Source organism: Carassius carassius, chromosome 49 (genome assembly GCF_963082965.1).
Source record: "Carassius carassius chromosome 49, fCarCar2.1, whole genome shotgun sequence".
NCBI lineage: Eukaryota > Metazoa > Chordata > Actinopteri > Cypriniformes > Cyprinidae > Carassius > Carassius carassius.
In genome coordinates, this window is record NC_081803.1 from 18,491,771 (window position 1) to 18,507,021 (window position 15,251).

Below are 15,251 nucleotides of genomic sequence, written 5' to 3' on the forward strand. Positions count from 1 at the left end.
AATACTAAAACTCACATACTGAGTGCATAGTGACCTGTATAACAATAATAATAATAATGATTTTAAGTGAAAGTCATGACATTTGCCAATTATGGTTACCCATACTCAGAATTGGTGCTCTGCATCTAACCCATCCAAGTGCACACACACAGCAGTGAGAAGTGAACACACACCCAGAGCAGTGGGCCGCTATAGATCCAGCACCCGGGGGTTCAGTGCCATAGAGAGTAGAAGAGATCACTGTTCAATAACTTCCTCCCACCTACAACTCCTGCCAGCACCGGGACTCAAACCAGCGACCTTCTGGTAACTAGTCCGACTGTCTAACCATTAGACCACAGCTGCCCCTTATAATAGCAATTCTATGATGCTCCTTTCAATTATGACTATTTATTAGAGATGTGTAATTAAAATGTCCCATGACTAAATTTAGACATTAGAGAACTGTAGCTCTGTGGCACTAAGCTACAATTATACTCTAATTGTCATGCTGGCAGTGACAAGTTCTAAATGTTCATTAAAAAAGAGAACACACATTTGTCCTTTTATTGCAAAAGAGTTTTAAATCTAAAAAGACTGTGATGTAATTTCTGCAAATAACACAGTCGTCACTCTGATATAAAGCAAACCAACGGAAATGAGGAATGTAACATACTTGAAACACTTCCAACCATTTTATAAAAAATATGTAAAATGACCTAAAACAGAGGCAGATTAGACAAAAAAAGCATGCTTGTGGGAATCATACCACTGTCTTCTATTTAAAGCTTAAATTGAAGTCCTTAAATGAATTAACACCTGTTTATTACTGGGAATCTCCTTTGAAACAATCTGTATTATATAAAGTGCAATAGAAATAAATTTGACTTGTTTCATAATTCATAATTGTGAATCAATCTGTTTTTCCACAGCCAGTTAAACAAAACACCAGGTATTAACACAAAGTCACCATCATTCATTAATGATGAATCTCCATTGTCATTTAAGGTTTTAAAATAAATATGATGTGAACAAGCCCCATGTTCCTTCATAAGGATAATGTGAGTTTGTATTGTTCCTGAAACCTGTCATTCAAGGCCTTCATAGTTCTGCATGGGGAGTGGAAGTCAACAGGGCACATCCCTTTAACAACTCTCTGTCACTGTATTCCTTTACATAATGCAATTAGGTCAGACTGCAGGCTACTCAGGTGAATTGCTATTCATGCCACAGCAGTAAAATAAAAAATAGACATCTACATTATGTTATGGAATACTCTTTTTTTCTGTGTTATAGCTGTGGGATGCATTCCAGTGATGTCATCTCTTTCGCAAAATTACAGACATTAACTGAAAGCATATTTTCATCATGCAGCTACAGCTCAGTCACAAACTGTAGGTATTCAATTATTGGAACGCAATAGTGAAACATGAGAAAACACTGCCCTCTAGAGAGGACTTACAACTCATGCAATAATGAAATAACTGCCAAAAATCTAAAATTCATTCTGCAGAAGATATTTTGAAGAATGTTGGTAACAAAAAATGGTTGGAGGTCCCATTGACTTCCATAGTATGGACAAAAAATACTAGGGAAGGAACCAACACTGTTTAGTTACCAACATTCTTTAAAATATATCTTCATTTGTGTTCTATATAGAAAAAAGAAAGTAACATGCTGTTTTGGAATGACTTTATATGTGAATAATGACAGAATTTTCATTTTTTGGCAGGATTTCAGTGTGTTATTCACATAAAGCTATCAGAAGTTTTATTATGCTTTTATGGTTTTTCTTTGTCCTTTTTGATAATCCTGGACACCATCCACTTTCATTAATTAGAGGGGTAATTTGTCCTTTTTTATTGCATCGAGTAAAATAAGGCAGAATTTTTAGGGGAATTATATGTTTGCAACTATTATAAAAGTTTTAAAGGAATTGCATTTTTATAAGCATCATTAAAAAACATGACCATGAAATACACTTAATCAAAACCAATGCTATTATAGTTATATTATAGAAAAATATTTTTGTTACTTGAAATAAAATAAACATTAACTGGAATAAAATATTTAAAAAATTTCAATTTCACCTAGTTGGCAAGGCAAATTTCCCATTTTAATTTTGTTTAACTTTGTATACTAATTTAACTAAAGCTGAAATGCAATACAAAATATATAGACATATATAGAATACAAGAAATACAAAACAAGTTTCCTTTAATAGTAAATAAACCAGTATATATATTGAAGGATTCTTACACAATGATGTAACCGCATCTCTCACAAGTGCACTATGCTGGACTGCTCTTCCTGTACAATTCATTTATTTTAGGGATTTGAATGCATGAATGAATATAAAAGTCCCTCTTGCAATATTCTGAAAGTGTAGGACTGTCTGGACTGCTGAGGTTGAACTGGTCTTCTCCTGATTCTCATCAGCTCTGCAGGGTCAGCAAGCCCATAGCTCCAAACTAGATCATTAAAACTTACCCTGAGACAAGAGAAAAAAACAGTAATGTGAGTTCAACAGGAATGAGAGAAAATAGCATGGGCTATGCTTGGAAGAAATTAAACGGATTAAAACATTTATAATGTTACATACGATTTTGATTTCAAATGCATGCTTTTCTTTATCTCCTGAAAAAAATGTATCAAGATTTCCACTAAGACATTAATATAAAACTTACAAATATTAAATAACTGTAAAATTCATAAAAGTGAGTAAAGCTTCTTGAGCACCAAATCAGCATATTCATTATTCAGCATAATCATGTGACACTGAAGACTGGAGTAATGATGATGAAAATACAGCTTTAACATCACAGGAATAAATTACATTTTATCATTTAGAAAACTACAATGTTAACCACTACAAACTATGGATTTTTTTATTTTATTTTTATAGTATGGCTACAAAGTGAATTATACAGAAAATAGTACATTAGTATTTTAAACATGATACTGTTATTACTTTTTCTTGGCAGATTCGCATGCCGCTGTTTGGATACAGTCAGATAAAGTGTTTTAGTGGACTCCTGCAACCAAAAAAAATATATTTTTGATTTTTTTAACTAAAACTAAAACCATAAAATAAATAAAAATTCCTAGAAATAAAATAAAATTAACTGAAGTAATAGCACTTTTATTTAGCTAGTTTTCAATGCAATATTTCTCAATGTTGTTTAAAACTAAAATGTAAAACTTAAAAAGAGTAAGCAATATTACTAAAACCTTATCTAACGTTAAAATCAAAATATAAAAATAAATGAAAAAATATATCTATATCAATAATACTTAAATGTCACTGCCAATAAAACAAGGGATTTAATTATAAAATATTTCTTCAGATTAGGCTTCTTTTTGTTTTTTTACTGGACCACAAGATGGCAGCAAAACCTTTAAAAGACTTAAACATTAGGTTGTCCATTTTATGATATTAAGCTAAATGTATAAACCTGAATTCAAGCCAAACATCACTAAAATATAAAATTACTACTGCATGTTTCCACATATGGTGTTGCTTCAGCTGCTCTGGGCTGTAGTTTCTCTCCAGTGGGGTTCTCAAACAAATGAACAATGAGAAACACATGTGAAGTTGTTTGAAGACATCTCAGTGTGGTTCTGGTGCACTAACCTCTTGGACTGATGGCTTTGCTTTGGCCAGACAGAGGGGTCCTGGGTTGAAAAGAACAGCAGGAAGTTTCAACACACAAAACAGGATTGTTTTTACTAGTTTTATTCAAACAAACTGAATGGGCCTTTACTGTAGCAACATTAAACATTAATATTATGTTCACAAAGAGCTGGTCAGTTAACTGTTTGAATAATTAACCAAATTAACAGGAAGTCTTGGAAAGAGGTCACCGCAGCCCTGTATGATGTCAGTTTTTGCAGGTGTGTAAGATAATAAGAAACTTATTCAGAGTTTACACATAACATACTAATATGCTTTTATTATCCAAATCCGTTAAAGGATTTTTAGGCTGCATTAATTAGGTAAACCGGAACCAGAAACACTTCCCATAACACCCTATGTACTTGCTACATCATTAGAAGAATGGCATCTATGCTAATATTTGTCTGTTTCTCTCTTGTTCCGAGGTCACCGTGGCCACCAGATCCAGTCTATGTCCAGATCAGAGGGTCACTACAGTCACCCGGATCCAGTACGTATCCAGACCAGATGGTGGATCAGCACCTAGAAAGGACCTCTACTGCCCTGAAAGACAGCGAAGACCAGGACAACTAGAGCCCCAGATACAGCACCAGGACAAGACCACAGGAAACAGATGATTCTTCTGCACAATCTGACTTTGCTGCAGCCTGGAATTGAACTACTGGTTTCGTCTGGTCAGAGGAGAACTGGCCCCCCAACTGAGCCTGGTTTTTCCCAGGGTTTTTTTCTCCATTCTGTTTCGGTTCCTTGCCGCTGTCGCCTCTGGCTTGCTTAGTTGGGGACACTTCATCTACAGCGATATCGTTGACTTGATTGCAAATAAATGCACAGACACTATTTAACTGAACAGAGATGACATAACTGAATCCAATGATGAACTGCCTTTATCATTTTGCATTATTGACACTGTTTTCCTAATGAATGTTGTTCAGTTGCTTTGACGCAATGTATTTTGTTTAAAGCGCTATATAAATAAAGGTGACTTTGACTGACCTTTCAATCAGAAGCCACAACTCATGTTCAGATGTCTTCATTTTGTTCTGAGCCTCTCTCTATATTCAACATAGCTCCAGTGTCCTGACCATCAGTTTAGTGTCCCTCACCTGCAGTCCAGCATCATCTGCTCGGCTACCTTCACAAACCTGACAAAACACACTACGATAAGTCCTCACAGCTCCTTAACACACCATAAACCAAAGGCATCAAGACAATCTTATTTTAAACAATTTCGATATTTTGTTCATAAGAAAATGTATGCCAAATATCTTCAACTCATCTTTAATACAATCAGGGTTCTCCAGAAGTTTCTTCCTTCATACAAAACACCCATGTGAGTGGACCTGTCAAATTCACTCGAAATGCCATCTGTCTGTCACAAGCTTTCAATGTGAATGCCCTTTCAGAACAGCAACACTGGTTTGTGTTTAGGAAGGCTAAAGCGGTCAGTCGTGTATTTATATGAACTTCCTCTGAAGGTTAGAGATAGAGGCTCTGTGTGTCTGGAGTCAACACCATCTATGAACACCTGCACACAATGTTCTCAGCTGATTGTAGCTTCTGGTAAATAGAAGACCCCAGATAAATGTAAGAAGCATTACGAAAATAAATGTACGTTTTGTAAACTGAAAATAACCAATTAGGTGGGTGCTGACGCACTTATTAAGGCGGGAAGGTGTCAAGTGCACGCTCGTGGCTGCCTGGTAAACATACCAATAGCCGCTCGCTCGCTGTATCAGACAGTACATGGATAAAACATAATTACAGTCATTATTTGTCACGTTATTACGTTCAGACGGAACTCGTTTCCTGTTTTTCTAGGCTCGAGTGTTCGACCATTACTTTTCGCGCTCTCTCAAGTCTTGTCACGGTGTTCTAAAAACGCGCCGTTCAAGTTAAAAATGGTATATCTCTTTAAAAGCGCTCCTCTTTTTTATTCCACTATAATTGATATATATATATACCACCTTTTAAATCTTTAAAATAAATAATTGCAACGTTTTACCTTGAAATTCTGACTTTTATTCTCGCAGTTCTGAGTTTATTACACAACAAAAAACACAAAGCTTGTGATATTAACTTTTTTTTTTAAATGAATTAACAACTATTACAATTATTTCCCCCAACACAGAATATAAATAAAATAAATAATAAAATTATGAAAATTATTAAATAATTGCAACTTAACTCACAGTTTTGACTTTTTTCCTCACAGCTGCGACTTTATATCTTCCAATTGGCACAAAAAAGTGCCAGTACTCTTTCCTAAATGGTTAGGTATTAACATTTCGATAATGTTTGAAAAATGTCTAAAAGTACAAATTAAAAAGTAGATGTCACATTGTTTAAAAAACATTAAAAAAAAAAAAACAGACCGAAGAGCACATTATAGAGGCAGCCATGAGGAGATGAATGTTGAGCAGCTAAACACGTAACGGACATTATTCTTCATGGCTCTACCAACACTAAAGTTCTACGCACACGATCCTTTCACTTTTTCCTGTGTTTTTTTTTTTTTTTTCAAGCTTAAATAAATTACTTCAAACTCTTCCACTCTTTCTTCTCCTTGGACATCATGCATTATAGTATCAGAGCACAAATATTCAAAACTGTAACAGACTGTGTAAATATGCCATATGTAACTCTCACTCTAAACTGAAATCATAGACCAAGAATTGAATGCCAGAGACAATCGTGCAATGATGCAAAAGCTCCTGAGGCGCAGCAGTGATCTGAGGGTCTGGATGCACCATTTTCCCATCAACTCCCAATGACTTCATCAGTTCAGCTCGAGCAGGTTCATGAAGGGGCCAGTGTAGGGCCGCACGGCATCCGCTGAGGTTCCAGGCTCTCGCCGTGAGCACATAGCAGCACGTGTTGAAGTCAAGAAGACAGCTGCATCCCTTCACGAGCGACTGCGGTCTTCACTGCTGCCCACTAAAACCTTGCTGTAAAGTTTCTGCTGCTCCTCCTTGAAAACTTCTTTGACTTTCCCTCGTTTTAAACCACCATCCCTGTGAACATGCAAGAACACAAAAGCTTTGAGCTTCGTTTCATTTTAAAATGTCAAAGAGTGTGTTTGACACTCTTTAAAGAGGAACTCACCACAATAAGTCTGCCAGTCCTCCCTTTCTAGCGATGGCTGCTTTGACCCTATTAGCAAACTGTACAGCGTCCTCCCCTTCCTGTAAAAATAAGAAAATAAATTAAAACTCACCTAAATATAGTGACAGGATGACCAAAAAAACACTATTTACAAGTTTAGGGTTGTGAAATTGTAAATGCTTCTCATAGAAGCTCACCAAGACTGCATTTATTTGATTCAAAATACAATAAAAACAGTACAATTTAGTTTTTAACATTTTAAAAGATCTATTCATGTGATGCAAAGCTGAATTTTCAGCATCATTACTTCAGTCTTTGGTGTCACAGGATTCTTCAGAAATAATTCTAATATGCTGATTTGCTGCTCAAGAAATCTTGGATTAATAGAAAGTTCAAAGGAACAACATTTATTTGAAATTTTCACATTATAAATTACTTTACTGTCACTTCTAATCAATTTAATGCATCCTTGCTCAATAAAAGTATTATTTTCTTATAAAATCTTACTGACCCATCAATCTTTTGAACAGCAGTGAATATATAATGAAATCTACGTCTCATTCAAAGCTTCACCACTCACCATACGGCTCATTGGTGGAAGGTACCAGACGCTACACACAATGGCCCAGCTGCTCATCATGTGCAGCAGGTAGTTCACCATCCCAAACTTGCTACTGTTCCAGAACGCATCACCAAAACGAGGGTCATACTGCCAAAATAACAGTCAAAAGTCATGTAAAAACACTTTATCAACATCAAAGACAGCATATAACAGAAAACAGAGTCTGTTCTCACTTTTATTGCCACAGGGTAAACTTTGCAGCCGATCTCAAAGCTTCCCTTCTTGAACATCATGACTGAAGTGTTGTTTATACAAGTTCCTTTAGAATAAAAAAAAAAAAGTGTATTTATGCCATATATTTCATTGATATACTTCAGTATGAAATGGTAATAAGCAAGATTTCTAACACTTACCCTCTGGGAATATGAGGATAGGCAGTTTGCTTTCGTCTGCAACATGGTCACTTAATCTAAAAAAAGTAATACGTTTGTGACAAACAGAAATGATCAAAACGTAATAGCAAATTGGAGGAGGTAAATACATCAAGGAAATGCAATGTTACCGTTTGGCCACTAGGTGTCGGTCCTTCACTTCAGACCTCTCAAACCAGATGTGAGGACAGGCCTTGACCATCGCCCTCTGAATGACCCCCATCAGACCGCCATGGACCTGACCCACCTGATCCACAGAGAGAGACAGAGTTAATGCACATATTACATTCAATATCAACACTGAACCGAAATCATCAACACAAACATCACACTACCATAGCGTAGCACCCGTCACTGGCCAGGATGATGACATCGATAGGCGAGGTGTGATTGGCCACGCAGATTCCTCCGTTTTTGGGTTTATTCTCACTTGAAGCCAAAAGAAAAAGAGAAAATACTAAGAAATATGGAAAATAAAACCACACAACAGGCATATACATGTAGTAGTGTTTAATATTGCCATATGGTAGTGTTTATGTGTCAGTACCTGTCATGGTAGGTGATGATGGCTGTGAGGGCTCTTACACAGATCCGGTAACACATCAGATGAACCTTGTCACTGAGATAATTCTTTATTCTGCACATTAGAGCACAGACATCAGTGTTAATATACACATTTACATACCGAAAGAGATCAATTTATTCTTGTGATGTAGAGCTGATTTTTCAGCATCATTACTATAGACTTCAGTGTCACATGATGCTTCAGAAATCCTTATAATATGCTCATCTGGTGCTAAAGAAATATTTTTTTCTTATTATCAATGTTGAAAACACTTGATGTGTAATATTTTTGTGGAAACATTTATCTCTCAGGATTCTTTAATGAATAGAATGATCACAAGTACATTTATTTACAGAGCACAACTGAGCCAAACTGGTGCATCATAGGACAGACAGACATAGTCTACTGTGATGTTTTAAATCACAACACAACAGCTTCAGACATACCTTCCGTTTGGAAACAGTCCAACAACTGATGTCAGAACCACGAGAAGACCGACACCGGTGAAAGCAAGCGTGACCCTGTTAAGAGCAACAACAGCAAATGTTAAAAGCAAAATCTAATAAAGATAGTTGCTTAGCATAATCACTGCACAAATATTATGTCTGCATTAGACTAAATAGTGAAGCTTACGAACAGCGCCAGGTGACTTGCACATTTCTTCAGCATAGTTCTTTTAAATAAAAATATAAGGTGTCAGTTTAACCTTGAGCACTTAGCATTTGGCACCTGAAAGCCTTAAAACTGCTGATGGTTTAAAATAGCTGACAGTTTAAAACCGCTGTCTTGCATCGGATTTTAAGGTTTGGCTATTTCTCACTGAAATACACTACACATTCGTTTCAGACATAATCCAGACCAAATATTAAAACACTAGGCCAGTGGTTCCCAACCTTTTTCAACTCGCGGCCCACACAACCTAACACATATGTTTGCACGGCCCACTGCAAAAAAATTAACTGGCCCCTAATTTTAACTATTCTTGGTTTAATCACTTAGTACTCAGAAGCTAGATTGTTAACTGTCTTTATTGAATGAACTGGAAATGAACAGAAAATAACTCTGCAAAAATATCTAAGATAAATTGGCAGTTTATTCTTAAACCAATCAGCGAGCTCGAATAGTGGAAGCATAGTTAAAGCTTAATACTTATTTTTTCTTATTTAGTTATATATATATATATATATATATATGAAATGATGTTATTGTGTTATGACTTAAACATTTTTACATATATGAACAATATTATTATTTCTTTTAATAGTAATTGGCAGCCCACCCTCAATACCACCGCGACCCACTAGGGGGCCGCGGCCTACAGGTTGAAAACCACTGCACTAGGCGTTACATACTTGCTGAATTTGTAAATAGTTACAGAAAAAACTGGGCATTTTAGACTAAACTGAGAATCACACACAAACACACACTAAAATGTTTGATATCTTCCAACCGGATGAAATTAAAAGAAAAAAAATTATACACAACATTTTGTGAAATCTATCAACTCCAAAAGACTGGCTCTGACTGTTTGTTTTGCTGAAAGTCAGAGCCAGTCTGCAGATTTTGGAGTTGATAGATTTCACAAAATGTTGTGTAGTACATATAATTTTTTCTTTCAGGGACAAATCTGTGCAAATTTGTCTCAAGTCTGATCTATCTGCTAGTATGTCATTAAGAAGGAACAGGAATACATAAGCTTTTATGAGTCAGCTCAACTCCTTTTAAGAGATTACCAATTTCAAGTACCACCAATCATATCCATCTACAAAGCATTCATGCAGTATCCACAGATCTTCCTCTCACCTGAGTGGGAGCAGAATCCCATAGCGGATGAGCACTCCCACCCCCCAGAGTGCCGTGAGCCTGGTGCTGATGTGGTGGAAGTTGTAGTTGCTTCGGGTCAGCAGGTTCCAGGACTCCAGCTCCTCTGCCGTGAAGCGTTTGGTCACCTCGTCATCGACGATGCTCTCCACACCTCGCCGGCAGAAATAGAAGATGTCAGACATGTCAAACTCAGGCTCCGCACCACCACGCCTCATTTCCTGGATCTCCTGTTCAAGGGACACTGGCTCTTTAGCAATAATCCCTGGAGAAAAAAAGAGCAGGGTTATGATGATGTTAAAGATATGTTGGTGGCAATGATCTTTTTAGTGTTTCACCATTGCTGTAGGGTTTGTAGAGATGCTGATTCTTCTCTTTGGCTCCTCGCTCCATTCTTAAGGTCGCCCACTGAAAGCAGAAATAGTCCAACAAATTAAGTAAATTGCAAACTGTAATAGTTCAGCACAGTATCCTGGCGTGTGCACAGTCATATCGCATTAAAAAGCCTTAAAACAGTAATAATATCTTTCTAACTGTGGTATTTCCACAATTTAAAGGAGCAAATACTTACTGAATCGTTTCATCATGTTCTGGTGATGGATGATCGGTTCCTTATGGAATTACATTACATGAGTCATGACATCTTAATTGAATCACTTAATCATCCTCTTGTAAACACCATGTTATATATCCCCAAGGCAGGCTGGACTCCAGACCCCACGAGAGCTCATACAGCTGTCATGAGGACGGGGAAACAAACAACATTCAAGCGGTAAACAGCCTTTAGGGAGTCAATCCCACAGATTCACAGGCAGCCGCCCAAAACACCAGTAGGGAGGAGAACACAACGGCTGATCCATGCGTCTTCACTAGAACCTGGAGCTCAGCCACTGACAGTAACACCGACCTAATTTGAACCAGTTCTTTTCAATGATTCACAAAACATCTGTCAATTACTAACAATGAAACCTTTAAAACCTCTTTTAAACAAGCAATAAACAACATTTAACCAAATATTTACTTAAAACGCAGTTTCTAGGGGCACTTGACCCAAACGAATCAGTTCAGATTGAAACGAACATGCTAAAAGAACCCGTCTGTCTTAAACATGCTGCTGCTGCATCATACTAAACTGAATACAGCGTTTCTGCATAGGTTTCAAAAACTAATTTAAGATGTACAACCTTTTTTAAGATTAAAATTATAGAGTTGCCCATGAACAAATTTATACAGCCCCAAAATAAACCATGAATACCAGATTTTATTACCACTAATACTTCAATAAATACAATTTATATGTTGATCGATACTGTATTTTGCTGATAGGAAAATAATGTGTTTAAAGAAAAAGTTAAAAATATTTTTTTGCCAATACTAGTCTTTATAATTAATGCGTTAAATAAAATGCTTCGTTAAAGGCCCACAACAAAGCAACAAGGGTTAATGTTGTATTAAATGCCAGATATACTTGTGTAACCAAAATCCTAATAATATCCAGATTTTATGCATTTTTTAATGAATGTGTTTTGAACATTTTATGAACCAATTCTTTTGAGTCAATTGCTCCAAAAAAGTGCATTTTAATTAAATACTGAGTGAGATTTATTTTTAAGACTTGTTAAAGACCCACAGAAACCCTGTAAATGTTTTCTATGTTTAGCCTTGTTTATCTATACATGCACATGTATGTACACGTGTACACACAACATCTGATGTTGCTGTTACTGCATCTGAATTTTCCCTTAGGGATCATTAATGTGGATTAGTCAAGCAAGGACAGCAGCTGAGCACTGAGTGTGGAAAGATGTCCATGCACTGTGTGAAAGTAAACAGTGACTCTCGCAGGCGCTGATGATGCTGTGACTCTGGGAGATGCGGAAGCGAAGGTCAGGATAGGGAAAGAGTGAACAGTCAAGCTGCTTGTCAGACTAAATCTCGCTACCCTGTTCAGGGTCACCAGACAGAAGAGTACGGAGAAGTTAGTCACTGGAAAAAAGCCATCTGGAGTTTCTTAGGGAGTCTGGAGAGGGTCGGACCGAGTGACTACATCAGTCCAGATGGATGAGAGGAGAGTGGCACCATAAGAGACCATCAGAATTTATTTTAGGTCATACACATAGCTCTTACTGGCATGCATTATGCAAAAAAAATATTACAAAAATTAAAAACATTTAGGGACTTCAGGATTTGATTTTAATTTAGAAAAACACATTGTGATTTAAAAAAAATATTCTTGAGGCATCTCAATTACAGAGCATTGGTGGAAAATCTTTTTAGCATTAAAGCATGCATTAGACCTAGTGATTTGGTTAACGCTATCCAAAGTAAGTAAAATCTTTGATACTTTGTTGTCAGTTCCAAAATGAGAATCTTCAAGCATCAAGAACAGGACACTGTTTCTCCATTTCTGTGTGGAAACATGCAATATGATTTCAGCAAAGTTAAAAATAAATAAAATAATGTTTAAATATATATATTATTCCAATATTCCAGTTAGGGCTGGGCGATATGGCAAAAAAAAAATAACTCTTGATTTTATTTTTAGAACGTTTGACCCGATTTTAACTAGTCAACTTGAAAATGTTACTACAACATGATTCAAGTAAATAAATTTCTATTTCAAGTGCACCACACATGAAGTTGTCAACATGGTGTAAATGTTAAACAAATCACTTAAATATCTTTGCAAAAAAGATGCATGAACTACAACCACATCTTGTACAAACTTGTCTTATACAGGTCAGAATAATACAAGGAAAATGCTTAAAAAAAAAAAGTCAGGGTAATTCAAAATGACTGAAAATATAACACCATAGTTTTTTCAATGTTAACATGGACGTGTTTGACTGTTGCACTCACTTCTCTTGCAGCATCTCATGCATAAAAAAGGCATTCTAAAAACGCAGTGTTCAAGATAAAATAAGTCCTGCATTTTTTTCCTATTCCACTGCCCACGTCACATCTTTGTCAACACAAAAGTGCATTCAGTGTGAATGGCACCTAGTGATATATTCTACTTCTGGTCCTTCACAGATAGGTACACAGTGGTAGATTAACATTTAGCGACTTTTTTAGACTTCCATCTTCACAAATTCAAACAAAGGGTAGCATTTTGATTTTTTGAAGCAAAAATATTTTTCATCTCGTGCTTAATTAAACAGACTAACACCCACTGGAGGAAACAAGTTTCTAAAACTGGCACCTCTACAAATAACTCTGAAAAGACCCAAACTAACAGAGTCCTGCAACAATGCATGTTGTCCATAAAGTTTTGAATATGAAAGAATGTGTGACAGCACAGGATAAAATGAGGCAAAGTCAAATGACAGCCAGACCCTCCAGACTCACTAATTCAGTCAATCATGAATCTGTGTTCTATTTTGAGCCTTAGTGAACGGAAAGAGTGCTGACTGCAAAAGTAGTAAAAACACACCTGAAAGACTCCCTGAATGACCTCCCAACTTATATTACACTGCACCACAGACAGAGCATCAAACCTGCTTTCCACAGCTTCAGATATTCTTGAGTAATTTAATTACTGTAAAATGACAGATATACTCAACATCAACTCACTCACCTCAAAAAGCTTGATGAGGGACTTCATATACAGTCTGCGGATCCCAAAGGACACACCGAAGATTGCAGGTACGATGATGAACACCAGAAGAAGGGTGAACCACACCGTGAAGGAGATGCCCAGGAGCATACAGATCAGGCTATCGAAAGGGAAGAGGTAGGACTCCATCTTGACCACAATGTGGAGACCGGACGATTCAAAGGAGACAAAACTACCTAAACACAGACTGCTGGACTCCTCTGATATGCTTCAATTTCAGAAGCCTACGCTGAAACACAGCTTTCATGGGCATGTAGGGAAAAATATAATTTATGCATGAAACAAAAGGATGAATATCCACTGAATAACCACTATAGACATCTCAGCGGGACACATCAAGGTTAAGAAAACCCAGAATGGGACTATGCATAAGCATAAATATCCAATCCTTCCTGCTTTTACAGTCTCTTGGGAGGAATATTGTGCTTCAGTGATCCATGTGAAACGGTCTCAGTTCAGTCCACTGCCATTTCTGTTATATCTAGAAAAACAGTAAAGAAAAACAATATGCATATGAAGTTTTCAATTTAGCTCAAAATAAAGGACTTACATAAAATATTCAGACATTCTTTGCTAAATAAAATGATACATGCCCTTTTAGATTAATTATTTAAACCAGAATTAGATTCTAAATAATGAAATGTGTTGATAGACACTATTAAATATCTATATATAACACTCTAAACATATTCTTCTTTTTAATTTCTGAGATGCATTTAGATTTATATCTAAAATGCATCATAAATTGATTAAAACTGTGGTTGAATGAATATGAAACGGTGTTTGTTATACAGATGTGAATGACTGGATGCTAAAGGGCTAATCCCTAGCTTCTCTTTTAATCACGTAATTAATCCGCCAAACGTCTTTAAATGTATGAAACCCGTTGTTACACTGACCTTTTCAAGGACGATGTCGTTTAAAAGCTCATTTGTCTTCTCAATATAACAGTTATTTTTACATTCGAGCATCGTGAGACGCTGCTGTTGTTGTCGTGATTATACAACAAGTTTAAGCGCATCAGCAGCGGCGCGAGGCACTGCTGCCGCGACTTCCGCTTCCGGTGGGCTCGGCTGCTACTGCTGATCTCCGAGCAGCTGTTCGATCAACGGTCGCGTTTCAGAAACGAATAGCTGATTCCAGAACAGCGGCGTCTGAATTATCAATTATATTTTGTTAAAAATATCATTTTGTTAAAATCATTATGCTTAGATTTTTTACATATCCATTAGTCCATAACATAAAAATAAATTATTATGCGTAAAAATAATAATACAAAATAATTTATTGTAATATTTAATATTAATTTCAATTTTACATTTAATTTCGATATTATATTAATTTATTTAAATTATTTTGAATTAATAACAATTATTTATTTAGATTAAATTAAATTGTTTTTATTTTGTCTTATGGTGTAATTTTCACCCAAAATTAAAATTTAGCCCCAAAATAAACAGACAACAGTGCGAGTGAAGAGCAGCCTTGAGATAAAATGA

The 15,251-nt window shown here is 36.2% G+C and overlaps 1 protein-coding gene across 2 annotated transcripts; it reads right to left on the reverse strand.

The window, feature by feature from the left end:
• Positions 1-5,901: 5,901 nt before the first annotated feature.
• gpat4 (glycerol-3-phosphate acyltransferase 4) lies at positions 5,902-14,809 on the reverse strand. Of its 2 annotated transcripts, none has more exons than XM_059544281.1 (13): positions 14,652-14,809; positions 13,714-14,233; positions 10,475-10,544; positions 10,119-10,401; positions 8,762-8,836; positions 8,298-8,387; positions 8,086-8,179; positions 7,882-7,997; positions 7,733-7,788; positions 7,553-7,638; positions 7,338-7,466; positions 6,758-6,837; positions 5,902-6,666 (listed from the first exon to the last, which is right to left on the reverse strand). In XM_059544281.1, exons 2-13 carry the CDS (start codon positions 13,879-13,881, stop codon positions 6,558-6,560), a joined length of 1,356 nt encoding a protein of 451 aa, XP_059400264.1. In that variant the 5' UTR covers positions 13,882-14,233; positions 14,652-14,809; the 3' UTR covers positions 5,902-6,557. The 2 variants fall into 2 exon arrangements, with proteins under 2 accessions (XP_059400264.1, XP_059400265.1); XM_059544282.1 differs by lacking the exon at positions 14,652-14,809 and adding an exon at positions 10,708-12,543 and having other exon boundaries at positions 13,714-13,853.
• Positions 14,810-15,251: the final 442 nt, after the last annotated feature.

Coding starts and splice junctions, on each gene's coding strand:
- gpat4 (XM_059544281.1), bottom strand. CDS start 13,881: ATGGAGTCCTACCTCTTCCCTTTCGATAGCCTGATCTGTATGCTCCTG. Junction 6,838..7,337: donor TTCCACCAATGAGCCGTATG/GTGAGTGGTGAA, acceptor TTATTTTTACAG/GAAGGGGAGGACGCTGTACA. Junction 6,667..6,757: donor GGACTGGCAGACTTATTGTG/GTGAGTTCCTCT, acceptor GCATGTTCACAG/GGATGGTGGTTTAAAACGAG.